The 26,772-nt window shown below is 49.5% G+C and overlaps 1 protein-coding gene and 1 long non-coding RNA gene across 2 annotated transcripts in view; one reads left to right on the top strand and one right to left on the bottom strand.

The window, feature by feature from the left end:
• MED26 (mediator complex subunit 26) overlaps positions 1–12,990 on the bottom strand; it is a 55,570-nt gene extending 42,580 nt beyond the window's left edge. The window contains exon 1 of the mRNA XM_012469883.2: positions 12,657–12,990. Within this exon, the coding sequence (XP_012325306.2) occupies positions 12,657–12,728 (72 nt within the window). The 5' untranslated portion in view covers positions 12,729–12,990. The remainder of the gene's footprint in view (positions 1–12,656) is intronic.
• A 303-nt stretch (positions 12,991–13,293) lies between these two features.
• LOC135276661 (uncharacterized) lies at positions 13,294–14,562 on the top strand. The gene is made up of 2 exons (XR_010344191.1): positions 13,294–13,378; positions 14,185–14,562. It is a non-coding gene; the product is annotated as an uncharacterized LOC135276661 (long non-coding RNA).
• The last annotated feature ends 12,210 nt before the right edge of the window (positions 14,563–26,772 follow it).

The following is a 26,772-nucleotide window of genomic DNA, read 5'->3' as shown; positions in this document are numbered from 1 at the left end:
GACAGGCACGTCAGACCGGTTACAGGAGATGCTGCGGGAAAGATCAGACCAGGATGCCTGGAACAGTCAGAAGACAGGGCTGCTGACCAGAGGCTCTGGACCCTGAGCCCAGAGAGGCAAGGAGGGAGACAGGGCAGGTGATCAGGTGGGGTGCACAAACAGATCAGGAGCTGACTGATGAGCAGCTGAGCCTGGCTGGAGCAGGAGAGGAACAAGAGAGGCCACCTGACCCAGATCCTGGGGCACAATGTGCTTGGATGATTCCTGACTCTCGGCTGCAGGTGATGGAAAAGTCAGCTCAAATGGGTTTAATCAAGAAAGGAAACCATAGGCTCACTTAGCTTAAAAGTTTGGGGCAGCCAGGGGTGGTGGCTCACATCTGTAATCCCAGCACTTTAGAAGGTCGAGCTGGGTGGATCACGAGATCAGGAGTTCAAGACCAGCCTGGCCAAGAGACCAGCCTAGCCAATATGGTGAAACCTCATCTCTACTAAAAATACAAAAATTAGCCAGGCATGGTGGCAGGCACCTGTAATCCCCGCTAGTCGGGAGACTGAGGCAGGAGAACTACCTGAACCCGGAAGGCAGAGGTTGCAGTGAGCAGAAGATCACACCATTGCACTCCAGCCTGGGCAACCGAGTGACACTCTGACACACACACACACACACACACACACACACACACACACACACACACACACACACAAGTCTGAGCCAAGCCATGAGGTCTTAGTCCTTTCCACTCCTCTGACCAGGTCTTACTCCTGGACAGGCTGCCCCCAGGCAGCAAACCCCAGCAGAAACCAGCTCACATCCTCTCCCAGTCAAGTCTCCCCACCCTACTCCAGCAAAGTGCTACAACTTTCACAGGCTTTGACTGGGTCACAGGTCTGTCTCCGAACCAATCACTGCCCAAGAAGATGCAGCCACATAACTGGTCAGTCCTACCTAAGTTACTAACCATCCAAAAGGCATGGACTGGAGAGAGGAAGGGGTAGCTCTCAGGAAAACTAGGATGTAGAGACCAGGAGGAAGGCAATGGGAGCTAGATGGGCTGCCTGCCACCAAGCCTGTGTATTATTAGGTACCATGCATGTGAGCACACAGGACGCTTCAGGCACAGGGCCACGTCCCATTCCTAAAAGCCTTCCTATGCCACATTTCTTACAACCTTCTGGAAAAACAAAGGCTGCAAATCGAATCTCCTTGAAGGTTGCAAGGTGAATGGCAGTCAACAGTTCCAACTCCATTCTGCTTAAGTCCTCCACCCAAGAGAGACTGTCTTCTCCATTCTATGCCACCTAACGAGCTGAGACTCCATCCAGCCAGCAACACGACCCCACCACAGAAGTCAAACATCCCAATCTGTTTTCAGACACACAGAGGCAGGAGACTGATTGGAACGCTGCTGCAGTAGACCCCCCTAGAGGTCCAGCTTACAGGAAGGAGGACTCCAGGATGGCCCTAAGTGGTCCACAGACCGGTAGATCATGGCACCACCAGCAGACACAGCACAGCATGCCAAGGGCAGAGGTGAAGAAGGTGTATCCATTTTGGAGTGGGCTGTCTGGATATCCAGGCACAGGAGACAGCGCTGGAGAGCAACTGTCCAGGTGCCATAGAGGCCGTGGTTCTGAGACCACCTGGGGAAAATCTTAAGGGCCGAAGAGTACAAGCAGTGCTACGCAAAGTCAAAACGCTTGGGGAGAGCAGGCACCACTGGAAGGAGTTTAGAAGTGAAAAGAGAGACCAATGCAGCAAGCGGCAAAGGAACCAGGGAGGCAGACACCTCTCATTGTTAGGCCTTGTCATTCATTCCAAGTGCTCATGATGAGCACAGAGGACGGTGCCCTAAAGAGAAGACAACCTGATGTGACAATCTTCCCAGACGGATGATACCACTTCCTTCCTATTTCCCAATTTGAGGGAGCCCACCAAGCGATCAGATAGGAAACCACGTCCACAGTGCTCTCAACACAGAAGCCTCATCACCAGGGTGATGAGGAGGTGTCCGTCTGCTCACACCCCAACTCCTCACTGGGCTGGCAGAGAGGCAATGCGCGAGTCTTGTGCATACCATCCAGCGCAAATACCACTGCCAAATACACCCGAACACCTAAGGCAGCCACTCCCCACTCCAGGCCAGGGTTTTCACTATTTTCCTTCAGGTGTACAGGGCTGCAGCAGCCAGGGGGAACATGCTGTTTCTGTCTGCACAAAGACCCTGCTTCTTCTGGAAACTCCTCCCGAATTTCCTGTGGGCATTGCCACTTTGTTACGAGACCCTCTCATGCCACCCCCAAGCCAAGCCAGAGTGCTTCTCCTGAAGTTTCCAGAACTGGAAACCAGAAAGTAATTCCTCTATACAACTGGTCAAACTCAGGAGTTACTGCCTTTCCCAACACATGAAGCAGCCCATCCATGAGACGGGTGGACACACACACACACACACACACAGGCGCGCGCGCACACACACACACACACACACACACACACACAGACAGTGCCGAGGACCAGAAACAGAAAAGATTCCCTCTCCTTTCTCCCCACTCCAATTTCAATCCCAAACAGCACTTATTTAAGCTCAGTGTTCGAAGAAGGGAAAACGGGGAGAAATGCAGGAGGAGCTCACAGGAGGGCAGTGCTGAAGTTCTCCTGGGAGAAGACAGGCTCTCCTCACTCAGGGGCAGCACTTGCTTGCCCAGCAACCATCAAGGTGAAAAATGAAATGCTTGAGAAGCTCCCTTAAGACAGAAGTGAAGGTGGAATACCCATTTACAAACCTTTCCCTCACAAGGGAGCCTGAAACTTAACATGTAGCCCACTTTCGCCACTGCCAGGCAAAAGGGGAGCAGATGCCAACATCAGGTGCTTACTGAGAGCCCCCAGAAACATAAGGTGGGGTTGGAAATGGAGGCTGCAAAAAAAAAAAAAAAAAAAGATCACTTGACTCTACTCCTCTCTGTTAACTGAAGGGGAAGAAGCCAAGCACGGAAACGCAGGTATCAGTTTCTGGTTACCCAGCGGGGAAGAACAGATGAGAGGAAACAGGCAGGACAATCAGACCCAACAGATCTCCCAGCCTCTGCTGAGGGCCCACAAGTTCAGAGAAGCTATGGGAGGGGCCGCAGCTCTTGCCTGGGTCACAGCACAGTCTCCTCATGACTGCAGGCGGCCTTGGGGGGGTTCAGGCCACCTGGAAGGCACCACCTCTCCCAACATGGGCCCCACTCCAGGCAGTAACTCAAGCACCAGGAGAGAATGGCAGGACAGGAAGAAAAAACAGCACCATGCAAGACTCTCTCCAGCTCAGAACGGGATCTGAAGCTGCAGCCAGCCAGCACCTGCAGTAGGACAGTGTGACAGCGAGGTCCCCAAGGGTGACTACAGGCAAATGCAGAGTCAGCAGTTCAACCAGAACAAGAAGGTATTCACAATTTCACGCGGTGACCTCAGACCAGCCAAACCACCCTGTTGCTCCTCACGACCTTACCTTTCAGTTACTCCTATTTTGCCTTCTGAATCCAAGGCCCAGCAGAAGGCCCAACTATTTGATGGTCACATCACAGAGGTGATGACATCACTGCCCATCCACTGGCTCCACTACGCTTCTCCCGTTAACAGGACCTTAGCGTCTCCTGGGAACATCCCCTCTATTGTGGGCCTTTTTGGGTGGAACTCACACCAGATCAGGGGTAAACCAATCAACTAATCCAATCAAGCTGCTAATTCAATCAAAGCCCAGAGAAGGCATAAGGAAATGTTTGCTGGGGCTTCTGGCAGAGTTGGGAGTTCGGTGAGGGGAAAATCCTGAAACTGCTGGGACAGAGAGGAAGACGCCCCACTGTGTGAAGGCAGCACTGCAGAAGAGGAAGGGAGAAACACCAGGTCCTCACCTGACTGAAAACTTGCCTTTAGGCCTGAGTGACCGTCAGCCCCTTTGTGTCTAAGCTCCCGCCACCAGCACAGTGCTAACCTCCCTCTGGGACTGGACAGGCCACAGAATTAGTATAGGAAGTAAAGACAGGTGCTGTGCAGGCAACCAGCTAACTGAACACGGAAGGAAACAATGTGAACCAATTACCACCCAAAAGGGTAAGCTGTTCTTATTTCATACCCCTCCACATCAGCATCACGGATCTCCCACTGACAGCGCTGAAAAGTCAGCTTGCCGACTGCTTGCCTAGGCACCATGCAAGATGCCCTGAGGAGGTGAATGGAGTTGGGCAGTCTATAAAGGGTTCTGGAGAGCTGGCCTGCAGAACAGGAGGGCCGTTAGCTGCCATGGTAACTACCACATCACCCTGGGGGAAAGAGGATGTGGCCACCTCCCCACACCCGACTGAAGCTGGGCCAGGAACCTGATGACTAGAAGAGGGGACATCAAAACAAGTCATCAAGGGGATAAGAAGAACCTAAACCCAGTGTGTGCAGGTGGCTGCCCAGAAAGCCAATGTGACCAGGAGTGTGGGTGGGAAACAGAGAAGAGTACACTGCTGCGCTGAAGGCACAAGCAGGCTGTGGGGCTGCCAGAACCTGGGAGTGCTGCCAGCCCACTGGGCTCTTGGTGTGGGCCACGGGTCACACGCACCTGAGTCCTCCCAGTAACTCACCCACTGCTGACGCCCGCACCACAGAACCCCCACCAGAGTCAAGCCAGCCACAGCCAATGCCCTACGAAACTATGCTGTGTACCCAGCACATGAGTGACCAGTCTCCACAGCAGCCACGAGGCTGACCCACCACAGGGTGTAGCCTGGACAAAGCAGCACCCCACTTTCTGGACATAGCAAATGAAAATCTGGGGAGATGTGTGTCCAGGAATGCCAAATGTTTGGTCACATGACCAAAAAAGGCTGAAGGATCCCAGGGGACCCAGGCTTCGCAGACGAAGTGGCATTTGAACAGTGTCTAGGGATCAAGCGTGGCCTTCTCTGTTAGGGTGAAAAATAACAGAAGAGAAAGAGGAAAACACACCTCACGCCCCTTCCTCAGCCAGTTCCAGAGAAAGCACAGAGCATTTCAGGGACCACTGTCCTCCCAGCCTGGCATAAAAGCAGCGTACAGATGAAGCTGGCATAAAAAGCTGGATTCAGGCAGGAAAGGGCAGTGCCTGCGCAGCATGTGCCCACTGCCCTCTCACAGGTGACACAGGAGGCAGACAGCAGGTGGGTGTGTTCCAATCCCAGTCTCATCCCACCTAGCCTCCTTCCAGCTGTGTGTCCGCTGAGCCTCAGTTTCCTCACTAGCACCTGCCTCCTGTTTAATCTACACCTGCTATAAAGATTACATGTGTTTTGAATGCAGAAGAAGTGCTGAAAACTGCTGGCACCTAGGACCTGCTCAGTAACGCTGACAGCCATTCCCAAAACTGGCCCTGTTCACAGTAAGAGCACCAAGTATTAGGACACCCACATGCTGTGGCAGTTCTAGATATCTGGGGGGCAACTCTTGCTCTGCTACTGGGGCACTCACAATCACGTGGAAAACCTAACCAACAAGACCCATTATCAGCAGGAATACAAAGTTTTAAAATGATGAGTGGTTCCTGAGGGAGATGGTCTTGGATTAAGCCAGGCAAGGTTTCAGAAAAGGGAGGCAGTAGGGATGACAGGAGGCTCCCAATAGGAGGCAGCACAAAGGTCAAATTCCAGGTGTCACACACATACAGGTAAGGCTGTTCTGAGTTACATTGATGCTGTTCTGATGACAAGATAGAACTTCATTTCAAAGCACGGCTGGATTAGGAGTAGCTTCTGCCCTCGAATTTTCTTTAAAACAGTTACTCAAAGCACACCTGTTGTTATGTGAAAGTTCCAGAAGGTTTCTGATAAAAATGAACCCTCATACTCAAAACGGTTTGGCACCACTAAGCTAGAGGAATTTAAAGGGGGAAAGGTTGTAGGGACTCGGAAGAATGGAATTGAAAATGTAACATGAAAACACTTCAGGTTTGCAAGGATACACCTTAGAAGACTCAATGGAGTTCAGCTTCCACACTGGGCACCACTGATGTGGGGAAGCGGAAGGAAGACTGTCATAGTTAAGCCCCCTGCCATCACAGCCACCCAGTGCTGGCTTCAGGCCCAGGGCCTCTGGTTCGATTGTCTGCAATACCAGACAAATCGGTGAATCTCTCCTTGCCCCTAAATGAAGATGAAACACTTACCCTAGGAGTAGATCAAAGAACTAACGAGACACTCCACACAGTAGTGTCTGGCACTGTGTAAGTGCTCAGTAAACAGTGGCTGCTCGTCTTGCAGTCTTTGCTGCCCAGCAGAGACTGCTGCTGGCACACAGGAGGAGGAGCCTAACTGCATGCAGGGGAAACCTGATGAGCCCCCTGAGGCTTTCCAAGATTCATTTTCCTGCAGTGGATGAACCCAGGAAGCTTTGCTGCAGTCCCAGTAACATCCAAGGGCCTTTAACCCCAATTGCCTGGCAATCCTTGGGATGTGAGTTCCCAGAGGGCAGCTGGTACTTCACCTGACATGACCTCTCTCCTTTTGAATAGGCTCCATACAGAATCGCAGGACCTCCTGGTACTTGGATGGTCACAGAATCCAAGGGCCCATACAGAGGGTCTGAGCATGTCCACATGGCCACCTCGCAGTGCCCCTGGAATGAGTCAGGCCAGCTCTGATGATAATCCACTGCTTCCCTAAGCACATGATGGAATTCTCACCTTCCTCACCCTAGACTTGCCTCCAAAAGTCACACAGAGGAAGCCTAATCTAGAGGGTACAACACCCCAAATACTGAAAAACAGCCCAACCAGACATGCTACCCCAAGGCCCTTCACATATTCTCAAGCCCAGACACCCACACCATACCCACAGACACAGCTCAACATCTACCCGTGCCCATCCCATGTCAGAGAGGGCAAACTGCCTGATGACTTGCCGACTACTCCTTTCAGTGCTGTTCCCCTCATGCCAGAGACAAAGCAAGAAGTCCCTGCCAGCCTGACTACAGAACTTATTCTGAAAACCTGGATGAGACAGAATATACTTAAGAAAACATCTCATATTCTTAAGAATTCTCAACCGTTTTCAAATAAGGCATGGGGAGAACTGTTCCATTTGGACTTGAGACCTGTAGCACCATCAGGCCATCCCTGACTGCCAATCCCACATGCCATCGCACCCCACCTCAGGTCATTCATGTACATGCTCTATCTGCCCTCTTCCCTATGAGGCTCCAGGTCCCTTGGGCGCAGAGGCTGGGCATCTTCAGGTGTGCAACCTCTATACCCAGCACATAAGCACTTGCTAATCAGTTGGTGACTGAAACGTAATTGTACTGCCTCCCAAGACATGGAATCCACTCAGAGAATACTTTTAAACACAGCATGCAGAATTATTGGTAGTTCTTTCTTACTCAGTAGATGCTTCCCAGTTCAGGGAATCCCTATGGCAACTCCACACCCTGCTCTGAGAGTGAAAAGCAGCAGTTTTGGAAGGGTGCTCCAAACATGGGCGCTAGCAAGAACACACTGGAATGAAATGCACTGCCTCTCCTGGACCCACTGGAACACAAACTTAGCCACCCATTCTGACAAACAGCTCCTGATCCCCAAAGGGACCAGGCAGACACAGGACAGCTTACCACTAGCTATACAAAGGAAAAGCACCACTTGTAGTGACAAAGCACCCAGTTTCCAGAAAATGGTAGTGGGGGAGTAGCCAGGAGACCCCTCCCACTGGACTGTAGTCACCTGAGTTACCTAGAGTCAGTCTGGTTAAACTGGAGCTCCATCTGAGAAGATGCTTGCAGACACCAAAATCAAGAAAAGGTGAACCCAGGTGTCCTCTTTCACCTAAGGGAGCTTGGCACCCTGAAGGCACATGTCCCATCTCACACAGCTGCCCAGGGGCTGACATGACCATGGTGCCTTTTTACATCTGCATCCAAGATAAAGCCCCTGCCAACAGGCTGGTCTTAGACAGTCCTCCAGGGCTCTGGGACCTCTGACGAGGACAATAAAGACTGAGGACTACCCAGAAATCTCAGTGAGGACAGACAGTAAAGTCCACTTTCTCCTGAGCGACAGTGAGTCACAGACAAGGACATACACTTGTATCACAGGGGACACTTGCTACCTTTCTATTTCCCAAAGTCAGAGAACACCATGCTGCTCCTCTCCTGTGTCCTGGCCACAAGATACAGAGGAAAGACAAGAGTGTTCCTGAATCTGGGCAACTATGGGTCAGGTGGCATCTACATGTTTGGGTTTAGGGTCCTCTAATATTTTGGATAGGGTCAGAATATAGAGTTCTTCATTTTGCAATTTATATCATTCTGCTTTTCCGTAGAATCAATGGCATTTCAGGTTAATATCGAAAGTACTGTAATCCTGAAGCAGAGAGCAAACTGGACACAGACTCATGAAAAGTTCCATATCAGTTGATAGTCGCCACACTGTGGTCTGGTGCAGGATTCTGTCCGTGACAGAGACCTTAAGATGTTCATGGGACAGGCTGTCTCGTATCATCACCCTGTTAGCTCTAACACAGGTAGATCCAGCCCCAAGCTGTTTTCTCATATAAACTTGTATGGGACATTATAGGCTTCCCACAAGTTTTCTTACCAGCTAAAAAATGCCCCCTCATGCCTCTTCTGGAGCCATCTCTCCATCTTTCAAGGCAGCGTAGTGGTGTTCAAAGTCGGAAGGACTCTAAGTGCTGTCACTTAATGACTCTGGGTAAGTCCCTAACTTTGGTTCCACCACCTCCCATTAGGTCAATAAGAAACAAAAGCATCTTGTCCACTGCTTGCCCCAGGAGACACCCACTGAGCAGCACCTATTACCTTCTGCACCTGCAAAAGGGGAGACTGGCTCCCTCAATCACAGGGCTGTTGGGGGGAAGTAGAACTCTCTGACAGGGTGCCACACAAACTAACAAAGCACACACCGTACCTTGCAAAGATACATTAAAAAAAAAAATCTTCTAGGACAATTCACATTAGCCTCTGCTGTCCCTTCTAGGATCTGAACTTAGATCTGGAGGGAGCTTTATGGGGTGCATACACCACCAGTTCCCAATCCCACCCCATGGACAAGAAACTCGCAGGCAGGCCAGGGTAGCAACATCTAAGCTTCCAATTCTTAGGTGGGAAAATTATCTTTCTTGCTGTGTCTCTGTAGAGTCCCTCGGTCACCTCTCCTTGGTCTCTGTTGTCTCAAGAGCTGTGAGAAAAAAAGCAGCTCCCAAGGATGTTTCCTGCTCAGATCCCGGCAGCTGGAGGCACTGACACACATGCCCAGGGATAGTTCAGCTCCCTCTTTGCTGCAGGACCTTCTCAAGTCTCTCCCTGATCTGAACACAGGGCATTCACCTGCAGCTAGCAAGCCCTGCCCTGTGCTGTTATTTTGCTTGTTATGAGGATGCAGTACACCATCTAGTATCTGCCAGAGCTTTCCTCTAAAAGCTGTTTGTTCATCATCACTTAACATGATGAGTACGGTCTCAAGCCACCTGTGATTCTTTCGGTCTCCAAAGTTCTGCATTAGAAGATTCCATGACTGAACTTTTGGGCATAAGATGGTCACAAAGGCTTCCTGGTAAAATGGCGCTCAAATGTAGCTCCTCAGGCACAGGTCTAAGATGGAGGCTAGCATTCAGTCAGTTTAAGCAGCAGGTAGAAAGCCTGTCTACTGCTTCTGCTCTAGAGGGAGAAGACAACACATGAAACATCCCCAAAGAGCTTGAGTGCCGCCCAGGAAGATAAAGCTTGTACCTCCACAAAACGACGAGTGTCCCAGGCAGATGGGAACTGAATCACCTGCTGAGAGGAGACTGCTCACTACGACTGCTGTGTGAGAGACTAAGACACGGTCCTTCACTTTACCCACAATGCAGCGAAAGGAAGCTGGAACAATCACGCACACACTGCGCTTCAGAGATTTTCAACAACCGGGGCTGAAAGGGTGCATGGCAAAAAGAAAGGCTCTGACTGCTCTGAAAAACTGTTAGTAGCCTTTTGAAAAGGAGAGTAGAGGATTTACTTTATTACTGAATTGGCAGAAATTATTAACTGTGAGCCTGCTGCTATAGGAATTTAAAAATGCATACTCCAGGGGCTAAAAGTTACAGCGAAGAAACAATTTTCCTCCTAAGAATTCCTTTGTCAAAGGGATGGTTGGTAAACATGACTTCGTCACTTCCTTAACTTTCCAGATACTTGTGGATATTAGGTCAGCTCCTGACACTGATCTTGCAAGCAATAGCTAAGTTTGTTAACCATAATTGCATGCCCATAAAGGTAAGCATTACATGACACAATTCTCTGCCGCTTCTCTCAGAAGAGATTTAATTTTAGTGTTGGTTCTTCAACACTGTCCCCGTTTTTTTTTTCCTTTCCATGAGCATCTTAAATATGTGTCAACTAAATATCCAGTAGTGGAGTCCATCATTGCGCAGGCCAGAGAGGAGACAGCGGGCCAGCAGTGCCTGTGCTGGAGCCACCTGCTTTCACCTGAACCAACATTGATCTGAGAGAAACTGCAGACACACTGACATGCCCGGCCCTCACCACCACCTCCGCCAGCAACCCTGTCCACCGCGGCTCTGGGTTTCTGCATGGTGTTTGCTCAAATCAAATGGTCCTGTCAAATGGCCCATAACAGCGCTTAGAGGGTCACTCACAAAAGAGGCACTTTGCTCACTGCTCATAGTCAAAGAGATAATTTCCCAAATCCATCCACCCCATGTTAGTAGGACTCTGCTCATGATCATCACTAGAGTCTCCGAAAATAATCGGTATGAAATGCAAATTCCACACCAGGTAACATAACCACGGACCTACCTATATAACATTTCTGCATATGCTAAGACACACGAAATGAAGGTGTGTTCCCTCCTCCTTTCTCTCTTCTGCCTCAAGGAACCCTTTAGATTAGAGCCTTACACAACAGGGGAACCCCTGAGGTCACTGGGGTGACCTAATCTACAACACTGCCTGATCCCAAAGCTCTCTGAGGTGGCATTAAGGATCAGTGCTAATATCTCAGCAACCTCTCCGACTCTCCCGAAGGGAAGCGAGCACGTGAAATTCAAAAAAATTACCTTCTGACTCCACAAAAGATGCACAAGTCGCCAATACTATTTTTTTAATGTCACCTGTTTTATCCTCTAATATTTCAGTCTTTAAAATTGCAGTGGCACCAGTTACTGCAAAAAGGACATTCTAGAAGGTTTTATATAGCTTGTGCCCACTCCACCCCCAAAGTCATAACAAAAATGTATAACACAACATTTGTTAAACACAATTACCATCAAGTCAATTTTAATGGGACCTGATTACTAGGGATAAGAGCGGTACTTATGTCACAGCAACCAGAGCCTTAGAAAAAACTCATAACCCTTCAATCTTTACCAAAAATTGTATAAGCCAATGTGAATTATTCCAAAAACATCATCAGAGTTAAGCATACTGCTAAGAGTAATCAGCCAAGCTCATGTAAAAATAAAAGCAAAAACCCCCATGGTGAGAGAAAACTGAGTTACCTGGCCAAGCCAAAGATGATTTTTTTCTTCTATTCACAGCATATTAAAAAGTGATCTCAATGGCCACTTCCTGGTCTCCCAGGCCCTTACTTCATACCTGGATGCTACCACATCTTCCTACTGCCCTGCTCCTGCCGCCGGAAGAATGACCCCTACTGCCAAGAAACTCTTAGAGAAAATATGAGAATAGATCAGTCTTCCCACCCCCCAACACACACACACACACACGGAGGGGGAGGAGGCGGTCCCTCTGCAAACAGTAGCCCCAGCAAAGGGGTACCTGAGGAAGCGACACCCTGGAGTTAACCCTGACAGTCTGGGTCACAAACCACCGAGCCGAGACCCCCCAGGTGAGGGAAAGAACTGACTGAAACACGGGTTTTGGGTAAACGGAGAGGAAACAGTCCTCCTTAATTCACTAGCCAAAAAATGGAGCTCTGGCTTGGTCAGAAACGCAATGAGTACTTAGGCCCAAAAAGGCAACAGGAAGGATCCCACCCTCCCCGCGATCATCTGTCGTCGACAGCGACCCCAAGAGGGTTTTTGGCAAAGGCGTGCCCAGTCACAGAACGGAGACAGACTCTCCACGTACCCTGGTTACCCCGCCAGGAGCAAAACAGACTGGGGGTTCTGTGCGAAGCCGGGAAGGTGCTGCCAGCCGGGAGGAGAGGGAACAAGGACTTCCCTGATCGCCCAGAAGGCCGAGAAATGAGAGACACAGGTTCCCCGAGTCATACTCCGGACACCAGTTGCTTCACAGACCTTCTCCCTCCCCTCCCCCGCTCCGGGAGGGCTTCCCGGGGGTCTCGGGTCCCGGAGGGAGGGCGAGGCAGGGGAGCTTCGTCCAGAGCGGTCAGGGTCGTAGAGCTGGAGCAGAAAGGGGGGAAAAGCTCTAGCCTCAGCCCCCCGTCTGCTTCCTCCGCCCAGGCCGCACTGAAGCCTCGGCCTCACGTACCGAGCGATGCCGGGCTGCCCAACTTGCCCCCGGCACGGGCCCGAGGAGCGAAAGGCAGGGATGGCAGCGGCCCTCGAAGGGAGGTGGGCGCCAGACGGGTCCCCCGAAGCCCGGTGGGCGAAAAGGACAGGAGAGGGGGAGGGTCCCGGGCCCATGCGGCCTCCGTCCCAGCTCGCGCGGCGGGTACTTACGTTGCTCTGGGGGTCGATGGCCTGCAGCAGCCGGTCCCTGATCTGCTGCGGAGACGCCGGAGCCGCTGTCATTGCCTGGGCGAGGCGGGGGGTTGCGGCCGGGCCAGCGGGCGGGCGGGCTGAGGCGGGGAACGGGGGTCACTCACTCGCCGGCCTCCGGGAGCCGGAGCCGCATGTTCCCCGCGGCGCCGGGGGAGTTGGGGGCGCGCGGGGTGGCGGAGAGGGGAGCCGGGGCCGGGTCTCGGTCCCGGGCCGCCGCCGCCACCGAAGGAGGAGGAGGAGCTGCCGGAGCCACCGCCGCTTGCTGCCGCCGCCTCGAGAACCAAACTCCAGTGAGCTGCCCCCGCGCGGAGTACTCTGGGTAGTCAGCGCCGCACGCAGCGTCGGCGCCACGCTGAGGAGGTTGGGAGATGGGGCTGAAGGAGACGCCAGGCCTGGGAGGGGCAGCCCGCGCTCCACGCCCCTGACCAGCGCGCATGCGTGCGCAGGCGCATTTGCCCGCCCATGCCGCCCCGCCCCACCGCCCAGCCAAGGCAGCCGTTGGGAGGAGGTTGGGCGGGGCAACGGTCACTGCCTGGAGGCCCCGCCCCGGCCCGGGTCACGGGGCGGGGCTTTCCGACGGAAGGAAGCGCGCGTAGAGTCCTTGAACCCTGACGCTCGCGGCGGTTACCTCAGGACGGGGAGGGCGAAGGGAGAATCGTTTCTCGGGGAGACCTTTCCTGGTGCGTGACTGGGGAACGGGAGTTGCAGGCTTAGCAGCTGTCGAGTTTTTTGAGGGGGCGAGGGAACCAGACCTTCACGTTGTGATTCTGCGCCCCGAAGGGTCATCGGAGGGGCTCGGGGATGTCGCCGCGGCTACCTCTGCCCCTCAGAGGGTGTGAGAGTGGGTGTGGTGGCAGGGCGGGGGGTCTGCACGGCGAAGTGCGACCCCCATCGCGGAAACGTGAAGTAGCAAAGCGCCTCTGGCTGGAGCCGCCCCCACTAGCTGGGAACGCCGGAAAGCCGGAGGTTGCAAACCTGCGTCTCCGCCGCGGCTTCTCCACCTCCGCACCAGTGGTATTTGGGCGGGATCCCTCTGTCGTCGGGACGGGCCCTCCGATCTGTCGGAAGTTGAGCGGCATCTCTGGCCACCGGAGCGCCCCCTCCCCCAGTCTGCAGTCACTGCCGCCGTCCCCAGGGGAGACACAGTCTCCCCGCCCCCCCTCACCGGCGGAGAACCCCGTGATTGAAAGACCCTTCCACCCACCTCTGCTTGGAGATGCTGTAAAACTGAGACCCTCGTTCTCGGAACCAAACATGTCACACAAGAAGAAACTGAGGCTCAAGATCACCAAGACTTCGGGGTTAAGCCCAGAACAGCAGATGTCAAGTTTAAGGGCGCCCTTCCTCCCTCCACCCTATTTACTGCCTTCTGTAATTGCTCCCCTCTCTCTGGGAGCTCTGTTGGAAATGCTTTGTGAGACGGGGTGGAAAGGCAACCTCGGCGACCTCGGAAAAAATCTTTTTTTTTTTTTTCTCGCTGTTACAGGAAGACCTAGATTTAAAACAGGAGGAAGACGGCTGATGAGAACCACATGTGTGCCTTGGCTCTGCCCGACACCTGTTAGTCTTGTATTTGTTATGCTTCTGGGAAATATTTTCATTTGCAAAAACGGCTGCTTCTGCACGTGGCTATGGTTGCGTGCTTCTGCACATGTGAAAAGTTTTACATCACACTTGGGAGGAGAAAAGCAACACGGGCAAAAACACTCGTCATTTACTGCTCCCACCCCCGCCCCTCCCAGAATGTGGTGCTGGGTGTACATGGTGTACATGGTCCAAGTTGGAAACTGGCCCATTCGGAGATAATTCTTTATCTCATTTCTGATAAGCAAAATAAACAAAGCCTTCCTCAGGCATACTGCCATCCTGCCTCTCTCTTAAATTTCTAACTCGGATGTACAGTATTTTTTTTTTTTAAATAAAGGATTACATAGGAGACAATTTATTTTGCATGGGTCAGGTTATTTTAAGAAACATTTGGGCCATGGCTCACATCTGTAATCCCAACACTTCAGGAGGCCGAGGTGGGTGGATCACTTGAGCTCAGGAGTTTGAGACCAGCCTGGCCAACATGGTGAAACCCCATCTTTACTAAAATACAAAAATCAGCCGGGCATGGTGGCACGCCCCTGTAATCCCAACTACTAGAAGGGGCTGAGGCAGGAGATTTGCTTGAACCTGGGAGGCAGAGGTTGCAGTGAGCCGAGATCGCACAACACCATATACATCAGGGTACATAAAACACACACAGATATGTATTTAGTTTTATTCCATATTTAATATATATTAAAGGGTGCTTTTGTAATGGCAAAGATTAAATCAGATAGCCACTGAATAGTGGTCTTGAAAGCATTAGCAAGTTCTCTTAGGTCCAGGGTAGATACTGCAGTTCACTTAGCCAAGTTTCTGCGTTGAAACATCCTTGCCATGGCTTCTGTCAGTTATGCAAATATGTGGCATGAGAGAACTCCTCGGGCTGTAATGGTTCTTCCTCAATGACAGGTCCCTTACAGTATTTTGGTATGACAAGATCTTTTGTGCTTGGAATGTCCTTTTGAGCTTGGAAAAAGCTGCCTTACCTCTTAGTGAGGGGAACCCAAAAAGGGAGAGGAAGGGCTGGTTGCGGTGGTTCACACCTATAATCCCAGCACTTTGGGAGGCTGAGGTGGGTGGATCATTTGGGGTGAGGAGTTTGAGACCAGCCTGGCCAACATGGTGAAATCCCACCTCTACTAAGAATATAAAAATTAGCTGGGCATGGTGGTGGGCACCTGTAATCCCAGCTACTCAGGAGGAAAAGGCAGGAGAATCATTTGAACCCAGGAGGTGGAGGCTGCAGTGAGCCAAGATTGCACCACTGCACTCCAGCCTGGCTGACAGAGTGAGACTCTGTCTCATAAATAAAATAGAAATAAATAAATAAAAGACCCAGGTGCAATGGCTCATGACTGTAATCCCAGCACTTTGGGAGGCTGAGGTGGGCGGATCATGAGGTCAGGAGTTCGAGACCAGCCTGACCAATATGGTGAAACCCCGTTTCGACTAAAAATAACAAAAATTAGTCAGGCGTGGTGGCATGTGGCTGTAATCCCAGCTACTCAGGAGGCTGAGGCAGGAGAATTGCTTGAACACGGGAGGCAGAGGTTGCAGAGAGCCAAGAATGTGCCACTGCACTTCAACCTGGGAGGCAGAGTGAGTCTCTGTCTCGAATGAATGAATGAATGAAAGGGAGAGGAAGTAGCTCAGAGTCCAAGACCTGCTCTTGCCACAAGAAGACAGGCAAAAAAGTTAAGTGTCAGGAGGGCAACTGCAGGGCATCTTCAGCCAAGCTGGACAGCAAGGGAGGAGAATCCTTCTCCCTGGACTCATTTCTGTGGCCTAAGCAGGAACTGGGATATACAAGACCATTGTAGAGGAAGCAGTGCTCAGGCAGGTTCACACAGCTGTACAGGACCAGTCTTCCACAGCGACACCTTTTGATAGCCAGGAGCAACAGCAGGAATGCGCTCAGACGTTTCAGAAGCAAGCCCCTGAGAGACAGGCCATCTAGAGCACAGGGTTACTAAACTTAACCTAAAAAGGGATGTGAGGGCTCCAGGGATTAACCAGAAAAGCTAGTGTCACAAAAACAACCACCCCACTTTGACCCCTATGTTTGCTCTGGGTTTAACAGGCTGGCAGAATTTTTAAAACCCTTTCTCATATATGAACTCATTGAACCGTATCAGTTATCTCAGAAGTACCTAGAGATGAGTTTCATAGTTCTGCTTGGCTTTGCAATAAGTCCTGTTTACTCTGAAAGTGAAACCAATTTAAATCGGCTTTGACTAACCTTGACACGTCAAAGAGCCAGAATAACTCAATTTTTTATCACATCTTCAAGTAGGGATGGGGATACACAAAGGATACCTGCTCCTGAGAACCCAGTGTTGAAGCCAAGCCCTGGAACCTGGTTGGGGGCATTCATGAATACAATACTTTAATCGCACTGTACAAACACAGCACAACTGGGGCACCAAGGAAGGAAAAAGTAATTAACTGTGAGCATTTTTTTATTTTTTTGAGGCAGAGTCTCGCTCTGTTGCCCAGGCTGGAGTAAAGTGGCACGATCTTGGCTCGCTGCAACCTCTGCCTCTCGGGTTCAAGTGATTCTTGTGCCTCAGCCTCCTGAGTAGCTGGAAATACAGGCACGCTCCACCACGCCCAGCTAAGTTTTGCATTTTAAGTAGAGATGTGGTTTCCCCATGTTGGCCAGGCTGGTCTGGAACTCCTGATCTCAGTTGATCCGCCTGTCTCAGCCTCCCAAAGTGCTGGGATTACAGGCCTGAGCCATCACACCCTGCCACGCGCCTTGCCAACTGGGAGCATTTCAATAAGTTCATATCCTCTGACCCACTGGGTATGAGCACACTGAAATTCACAACTTCTAGAAATTTATCTGAAGGAGGCAATCAGATGTAGACAAATGTGTATATACAAGGAAGTTCACTGAAGCACTGTTTCTAAGAGTGAAAGACTGGAAGCAATGTAAGTGCCCAGCAATAGGGGAGTATGTAAATAAACTGTGATCATTTCCTCACAATGGGAAGGTTATGAATTAGAAGGCCTCACAGGGAGCCTTGTAGGTGCTACAACAATCTAAGCCTCAATGAGTGGTGACCTCACTGGTGTACACATACGTAGAAATTCAACAAGCTGGCCAGGCACGGTGACTCAGGCCTGTAATCCCAGCACTTTGGGAGGCCGAAGTGGGTGGATCACCTGAGGTCAGGAGTCAGAGACCAGCCTGGCCAACATGGTGAAACCCTGTCTCCACTAAACATACAAAAATTAGCTAGGCATGGTGGTACACGCCTATAATCCTAGCTTCTCAGAAGGCTGAGGCAGAAGAATCACTTGAACCCAGGAGACAGAGGTTGCAGTGAGCTGACATGGCGACATTACACTCTAGCCTGGGTGACAAATGTGAGACTGTCTAAAAAAAAAAAAAAAGGAATGAAATTCACCAAGCTGTACACTACTATAAATTAAACTTCCAAAGTAAATTAAGTGCACCCGTGTGTGTGTGTGTGTGTGTGTGTGTGTGTGTGTGTGTGTGTGTATGTGAAGTCGCATTAAGAAAACCAGTATTAAGCTGGGCACAGTGGCTCACGTCTGCAATCATAACTACTGGGAGGCTGAGACCAGTAGTTGAACCCAGGAGTTTGAGGCTGCAGTGAGCCATGATTGCGCCACTACACTCTGGCCTAGGCGACAGAGCAAGAGCCTGTCTCGTTTTTTTTTTTTTTTTTTTTTTTTTTTTTTGAGACGGAGTCTCACTCTGTCGCCAGGCTAGAGTGCAGTGGTGCAATCTGAACTCACTGCAACCTCCACCTCCCGGGTTCAAGCAATTCTCCAAGCTCAGCCTCCTGAGTAGCCAGGACTACAGGCGCACACTATCACGCCCAGCTAATTTTTGTATTTTAGTGGAGATGGGTTTCACTATGTTGGCCAGGATGGTCTTGATCTCTTGACCTCGTGATCCGCCCGCCTCGGCCTCCCAAAGTGCTGGGATTACAGCCGTGAGCCACCACGCCTGGCGAACCCGTCTCTTACAACAAAACAAACCCACTATTGATGGAGAAATGCTCCCAATAAATAATAATATACACCATGTAAACTATATACATTATGATCTTAATTATACTTTTATTAAAATATACACTTATACACCGAATGGACAGAAAAAAACTGGAAAGAAAGAAACCAAAATATTGATGGCAGTTATCTCTGATAGAGTGACAGATGATGTTTACTTTCTTCTTAACTTTTTCCTAGATGAGTTCCGCATTTTCTGGCACTCACAGGTACTGTTTCCCAGCCATCCTGCCAAGCGCTGGGATTGCTCTCATCTCTGGGCGCCTCCAGGGCTGACTCTGGTGTGGGTAATCTAAAGCCAGTGTGGCCCATTATCTCCAAAATCCTGATGGTGGCTTTTCTATTAGGCAGACTAATAGATGCAGATCTAAGTTCCAACAGTTTGTGTCTTCCTTACTGTTCCAATTTTATATCATTATTCTTAGTGCTAAACAGAGTGACAACTGACATTTGCTGAGGACCAACGATGTGTCAGGGTCCATGCTGGGGACTTGACATGAGGACTCCATGAACCCCCTCTAGGACACTCAGGTCCTCGTGTCATCCCCACTCCCCACCCGACACTGACTCTGGAGTGAACCTGTGACTCACTGTGGCTAAGAGAATGCAGTAGAAACCACTCTCTGCCCAGTCCAGGCTAAACCTTTAAGGAGGCCGGGAAGTTACCACACAGCTCAGCAATTCTACTTCTAGGAATCTCCCCCAAGAAAACTGAAAACATGGCCGGGCGCAGTGGCTCACACCTGTAATCCCAGCACTTTGGGAGGCTGAGGTGGGCGGATCACTTTAGCTCAGGAGTTCAACAGCAGCCTGGCCAACATGGGGAAACCCCTTCTGTACTAAAAATATAAAAAATTAGAGAGGTGTGGTGGTGGACACCTGTAGTCCCATCTATTCAGGAGACTAAGGTGGGAGAATCCCTTGAACCTGGAAGGCGGAGGTTGCAGTAAGCAGAGATGGCACCACTGTACTCCAGCCTGGGCAACAGAGTGAGCCACTGCGCCTGGCCATAACTTCTGTTCTGATACATTACGAAGTCTCAAGTATTTCTTTATAGCAATCCAAGATGGCCTGATACACAGCTCTAGCTGACTTACGTATCATCTCACTGAAGCCTCGCAAAACCCAGCTGAGAAAAGTCTTTTAACAGAAGCAACGGTATCAATAAAAACAGTGATTTTTCCTGAGTGCCTGCCCAGCATCAGGCAGGCTACAGGCCCATGCTGAGGCTCTCTCCTGCACTGTACCCGTATCACAGATGAGGACGTGGAGGTACAGAAAGGCCAAGACACAGAGCCCAGGTCTGAGCCATGCCTCCAACTTGCTTTTTGCTGTAACCATCTTTTCCACCTTTTTTCTCATGCGCACAAGGAACTCTAATAGATGTAAAGCTTCATTTCCTCTAAAATGATTTCTACAATTCCCTCGGCACAGTCCACACTCTTTTGCCTAGGTTTACCACCAACTGCCATGATGGTAATGTAAACTAAAGACCAATGAACAGGATCCACTAGTAAGATGTCATTTTTAAAAACTGTCTAGTCCAGAGATCAGTAAACTTTTCCATAAAGTGTCAGAGAGTAAACGGGTTCAGCTTTGCAGGGTGAATGGTCTCTGCTGCAAGGACTCAATCCTGCCCTTGTAGTGCTAAAGGAGCCAGATGATACACAAACTAATGAGCACGACAGCTGATACAGTTTGACTGTGTCCACACCCAAATCTCATCTGGAGTTGTAATTCCCATAATCCCCACGTGTGGTGGCAGAGATCCTGTGGGAGGTAACTGAATCAGGGGAGTGGTTCCCCATGTTATTCCAGTGATAGTGAGTAAGTTCTCACAAGATCTGATGTTTCTTATAAGGGCCATCACTTCACTCAGCTCTCATTCTGCTCCTTCCTGCCACCGTGTACAGAAGGAAGGACATGTCTGCTTCCCCATCCACCACGATTGTAAGTTTCCTGGGGTCTCCCCAGCCATGCGTAACTGTGAGCCAGTTAAACCTCTTTTGTTTATAAATTACCCAGTCTCAGGCAGTTCTTTTTGTCTTTATTTGAGACAAAGTTTCGCTCTTGTTGCTCAGGCTGGAGTGCAGTGGCGCAATCTTGGCTCACTGCAACCTCCACCTTCCGGGTTCAGGGATTACAGGCACCTGTCACCATGCCCAGCTAATTTTTGTGTTTTTTTTAGTAGAGACAGGGTTTCACCATGTTGGCCAGGCCGGTCACAAACTTCTGACCTCAGGTGATTCACCTGCCTCGGCCTCCCAAAGTGCTGGATTACAGGTGTGACCCACAGGCAGTTCTTTATAGCAGCATGAGAATGAACTAATACGGCAACAAAACTTTATCAACAACAAAAAAACTGGATTTCATATAACGTTCTTCTCCTTTCTTTTTCCTTCTTGTAAACTTTTTTCTTTTATACTTGGCCTGATAATTTACATAAAACTTCTTCTTTTGACACAATTTAAGAATATAAGAGCCATTCTACCTTGAGGATCATGAAAAGACAGGCAGCGGGCCAGATTTGGGCTGGTCTGATCTGAAACAATCCATTGGTCAAAAAGAAAGCCACCAAAACATATGCTGAATTAGTTCTTGCCATTTTCTTACTGAAAAATGTGGACACTGGCACAGTGGCTCATGCCTGTGATCCCAGCACTGTGGGAGACTGAGGTGGAAGGATTGCTTGAGACTAAGAGTTCGAGACCAGCTTGGGCAACATAGGGAGACCCTGTTCCTACAAAACAACAACAAAAATAGCTTGGCGTGGTGGCGCAGGCCTGCAGTCCTGGTTACCCGGGAGGCTAAAGTGGGAGGGTCACTTGAGCCCAGGAGTTCGAGGCTGTAGAGAGCTACGATTGCACCACTGCACTCTACCCTGGATGACACAGCAAGACTTTGCCTCAAAAATAAAATAAAAACTTTTAAAAAGAAAAATAAAAAATGTGAACTTTGAATTTCCACATTGCTAGAGACCCTTCTGCCTGGCTTCTCATCCAGGAATACTTGCTATTACCAATCTCTCATTTCCAGGAACTCAAGTGCCAGAGACAGGCCTGAAGCAGCTGAGTGCTTTTCTCTGCATAATAATGAAAATCAAGTGAATGGTGAAAACAAATCCCTCCAGCAGAACTGACGTCTTTTTTTTCCCTTATTTTATTTTAGTTGTATTTATTTTTTCTTTTCTGAGACAGAGTCTCGCTCTGTCACCCAGGCTGCAGTGCAGTGGCACGATCTCAGCTCACTGCAACCTCCGCCTTCCAGGTTCAAGCAATTTTGTCTCAGCCTCCCAAACAACTGGGATTACGGGTGTGCGCCACCAAGCCTGGCTTTTGTATTTTTCGTAAACATGGGGTTTCACCATGTTGGCCAGGCTGGTATCGAACTCCTGGCCTCAAGTGATCCACCTGCCTCGGCCTCTGAAAGTGCTGGGATTACAGGCATGAGCCACCCTGCCCGGCCCTTTTTATCCTTCTTTTTTTGTATAGCATGCCTTTTGCTTTTACACAAACAGCATCTCTTTCATTAACACATGAAAACATCAGGAGGCTTCTCAAATACTTTGATAAACTCAAATTTGGTAAAGAAGGAGATAATGAAATGGTTTAAATGAAAAGAAAATGCCTGCTAATGACAGCTTCACTGGCTTTTCAAATCTAACCACTTCAGAGGAGAGCAGATTTCATTATTACATCACACTGCTGCTTTTCTGAGGAGTCTTGGGGAGTCCGAGGAGGGTCTTTTCCCTAACTATCAAGAGAAAGAGGCCAGGCGCAACAGCTCATGCCTGTAATCCCAGAACTTTGGGAGGCCGCGGTAGGCGGATGACCTGAGATCAGGAGTTTGAGACCAGCATGGGCAACATGGAGAAAACCCAACTCTACTAAAAATACCAAAATTAGCCGGGTGTGGCGGCAAGTGCCTATAATCCCAGCTACTTTGGAGGTTGAGGCAGGAGAATCACTTGAATCAGGGAAGCGGAGGCTGCAGTGAGCTGAGATCATGCCACTGCACTCCAGTCTGTGACAGAATGAGACTCCATCTCAAAAAAAAAAAAAGAGCAAGAAAATTGGGTTTTGGTTGATTAACCACATCACTTGAAAATGGCAGGGAAGATTTCCCTGCCAAATTTTAAAAAAAGTTGTTTGTGTGCGTCTTTGCTAAAATCCAGGCCACAAGGGTACAGATGATTCTACCAGAGTAGCTTTGGAAAGGAAGAGACACCTTGGGATTCTCCATCACACCCCAGCTCAGTGGTTGGCAAATTTTTCTGGTAAGGGGCCAAATGGGTGACATTTTCCGTTCTGCAGACCATATGGTATCTGCTGCCACTACTCCACTTTGCAGTTGTAGTATGGAGGCGGCCAAAGCAATTGTAGGTAATACACACACAAAGGGGTGTGGCCAGATTCCAACACACCTTTTTTTTTTTTTTTTTGAGACAGTCTAGCTCTGTTGTCCAGGCTGGACCTGCAGTCAAACTATCTCAGCTCACTGCAACCTCCGCCTCCCAGGTTCAAGCGATTCTCCTGCTTAAACCTCCTGAGGAGCTTGGGCTATAGGTGTACACCACCACCCCCGGCTAATTTTTGTATTTTTAGTAGAGATAGGATTTTGCCATGTCGGTCAGGCTAATCTTGAACTCCTGACCTCAAGGGATCAACCCGACTCATTCTCCCAAAATGGGGGGATTACAGTTGTGAGTCACAGCGCCCTCAATAAAACTTTATTTACAAAAACAAGCTGTGGGCCAGATGTGGCCTATGGGCTGTAGTTGGCTGACTCCTGCCATAGAGCAGATGTACATGAAGGACAAAGAGAAGCCCATGAAAAACACATTCTCCTTCAACGTGCAATGGTGGAGGAAGCAAAATGGGTTCCGACATGAACCCCAAAGTGAACACTCCCAGGGCAGGTGCTGTAACTGTGGCCTTCTCTGCCTTCACTACCCACAGCTTATCACTCTGGCAACGACTCCCAGACCATAGTGTTATTTTCTAATATGCGAAAACTGAACACAAGCCAGGTGCCCATCAACTGGGGACTGGTTAAATTAATCATGCTATGTCTTTACAATGATATATTTGCAGTTATTAAGAATTATATTGTGGGCTCGGCAGCCCATCCCTGTAATCCCAGCACTTTGGGAGGCTGAGGCAGGCAGATCACCTGAGATGAGGAGTTTGAGACCAGCCTGGCCAACATGGTGAAACCCTGTCTCTACTAAAAATACAAAATTTAGCTGGGCATGTACCCATAATCCCAGCTATTCAGGAGACTAAGGCATGAGAATTGCTTGAACCCAGAAAGTGGAAGTTGCAGTGAACCAAGATCACGTCACCACACTCCAGTCTGAGTGAGAGTGAGACTCTAGTCTCAAAAAAAAAAAAAAAAAAAAAAAAGATATTATGGCTCATGCCTGTAATCCCAGAAATTTTGAATGCCAAGGTGGAAGGTTTGTTGGGCCTAGGAGTTTAAGAGCAGTTTGAGCAACACAGGGAGACCCTGTCTCTCCAAAAAAAAAAAAAATTAGCCTGTGGTCCCAACTACTTGGGAGGCTGAGGTGGGAGGATCGCTTGATCCCAGGGGGGTCAAGGCTGCAGTGAGCTCTAACTACACCACTACATTCCAGCCTGTGCAACAGAGTGAGACCCTGTCTTTAAAAAAAAAAAAAAGAAAGAAAAGAAAGGATATTTTAGAAAACAATGTATTTGGAAGATATGGAAGTATGGTTATAGCATAAGGTGAGAAACCCTCACTGCAAGATACTAAGATAACATTGCCAAGAGAAATGTATGCAGCACACCCAAATGATTATGCACAGAAGAAAGGCTGGAAGGATGTGTACCTAGGGTGATGCTCTCAGGAGAATGTGACTGCAGATGATTTCTCTTTCTTCTTCTAGTAAATATGCATTTGATGAGTTTTCTTCAACGAACATGCATTAGTAGTTAACACTTTTTTTTTTTTTTTGAGACAGGGGTCTCGTTCTGTCACCCAGGCTGGAGTGCACAATCTTGGCTCACTGCAGCCTCCGCCTCCTGGGTTCAAGCAATTCTCCTGCCTCAGCCTCCTGAGTAGCTGGGATTACAGGCGCACGCCACCACACCGCGCTAATTTTTGTATTTTTAGTACAGATGGGGTTTCGCCATACTGGCCAGGCTGGTCTCGAACTCCTGGCCTCAAGTGATCCACCCACCTCAGCCTCCTAAAGTGCTGAGATTACATGCATGAGACACTGCACCCAGCCTAAAAAAAGTTTTTCAAACAAAGTTAAACAAACAAAAGCCACTTAAAACCATATCCATGGTAAGGATATTATGGACCCCTCCAGGGTTATTTGCCCCAAGGAAGTTAACCTCACGATAGAAGCCAATGAAGACCACAACACTGGTGCCAGGGGCAGCCTTTATCACAGTGGACAAAATACAAACCAAGTCCAGCAAGAAGGTGGCTAAGGACCGATTTACTGACACTGCACCATAAGCAAAAATGAGAACTGTAACAACTCCCTAGCAACACGGCAAGTGGGAAGAAAATGATGCTGAAATGAAAACAGCAGAACCTGGCTGGACCCGGTGGCTCACGCCTGTAATCCCAGCACTTTAGGAGGCCAAGGTGGGCATATCACGAGGTCAAGAGATTGAGACCATCCTAGCCAATCCTGGCCAAAATGGTGAAACCCCGTCTCTACCAAAAATACAAACATTAGCTGGGTGTGGTGGCACGAATTGCAATCCTAGTGCTCAGGAAGCTGAGGCAGGAGAATCACGTGAACCTGGGAGGCAGAGGTTGCAGTGAGCCGAGATTGTTCCACTGCACTCTAGCCTAGCGACAGAGTGAATCTCTATCTCAAAGGGAAAAAAAAGCAGAACCCATCCTTCCTTATCCACTCTCAAAACATACATACAGGAATAAAGAAAATGCTGGATGGAGATGGTGAAGAGAGGAAAAGGTTTACCATGCTGGAAATTGTTTGCGATTTTTTTTTTTTGAGATGGAGTTTCACTCTTGTCACTGAGGCTAGAATGCAGTGGCGTGATCTCAGCTCACTGCAACCTCCGCCTCCAGGGTTCAAGTGATTCTCCTGCCTAAGCCTCCCGAGTGGCTGGGATTACAGGCGTGCACCACCACGCCTGGCTACTTTTTGTATTTTTTAGTAGAGATGGGGTTTTGTCATGTTGGCCAGGCTGGTCTCGAACTCCTGACCTCAGGCGATCTGCCCACCTCAGCCTCCCAAAATGCTGGATTTAGGGCGTGAGGCACCTACTGCACCTGGCCTGGTTGCAATTTTTTAAAATGCTGATCAGCCTTTAATGGTGTGTGTGCAGACAGCACAAAAGAAAGTGGACGGGAAGACAGAAAACACATGGTGTTAACACCCACAGCAACAGGCACTCTCAGGCACTCAGCCACATTAGAGTTCATTGAAACCTACAACCACCTTAGGCACACGCAATTTGCAGGCCCATTTTAGAGACGTGGAAACTGAGGCTTGGAGAGGGGAAAGCAATTAGCCAAGTTCCCAGTCAGAATGAGCTGAGATGGGATTTGAACTCATACCTAACTGGCCCAGAACATTAGTGCTTAAACACTGTGAAAACTTGAGGCACCCAAACCTCATAGTCTAATAACCTCTGGTGCTAACGAAGGTTCTTGAAAAGCTTCCTTAAGAGACACATCCATGAGATTCCACTTTTAAAATGTACAGCAGCCACAAACCAGCATCTGCAAAAGCCATGCTGCTATTATTAACAATGAGATAACAGTTCTGTGGAGAAAAATAGGACTATCGAAACAAAACCTCAATGACAGCATTCTCTTCTGAGAGCACGATTCATCCCCATCATGAACAAACGCCTCGCCTCATTGAGACCTCAGCGCCAGTCTGAATAAGGCAGGAAGGTTTCTTCACACCATTCATCTGGCTTGCGAGGGACCCAGCCAAGATCTCAGCATGCCTGTTCTGACAAGGACACCGGCCTCGGCAAAGCCAGACCCAGCAGCTCCGATCTCTGCTACTTACAGACCGTGGGGTGATGCTTGGCTGGGCTTTGGCAAGGAAATGAATTACAGAAGTGATCAAGGAGAATTCCACAAGCTGAGAAGCAGCAAAAGTGGACTTGACCCTGGTCTAGCAACAGCCCACCATTAGCAATGACTCTTTCAATACTTTCAGGAACAGCTGCAGTCAAAATTCCACTTGCTCATTCCTTTTGGTTTTTGAGACGGAGTCTCACTCTCTTGCCCAGGCTGAAGTGCAGTGGCTCAATCTTGGCTTGCTGCAACCTCTGCCTCCCAGGTTCAAGCAATTCTCGTGCCTCAGCCTCCCGAGTAGCTAGGATTATAGGCGTGTACCACTATGTGTGGCTAATTTTTGAATTTTTAGTAAAGATGGGGTTTCACCACGTTGGCCAGGCTAGTGGTCTGCCCA

The sequence above is a fragment of the Aotus nancymaae genome, unplaced genomic scaffold (genome assembly GCF_030222135.1).
Source record: "Aotus nancymaae isolate 86718 unplaced genomic scaffold, 86718_ANA_hifiasm-v0.15.2.pri h1tg000028l, whole genome shotgun sequence".
In the NCBI taxonomy this organism is placed as follows: domain Eukaryota; kingdom Metazoa; phylum Chordata; class Mammalia; order Primates; family Aotidae; genus Aotus; species Aotus nancymaae.
Note: the sequence above shows the minus strand (reverse complement) of the source record. Positions and strands in the feature narration are given on the sequence as shown.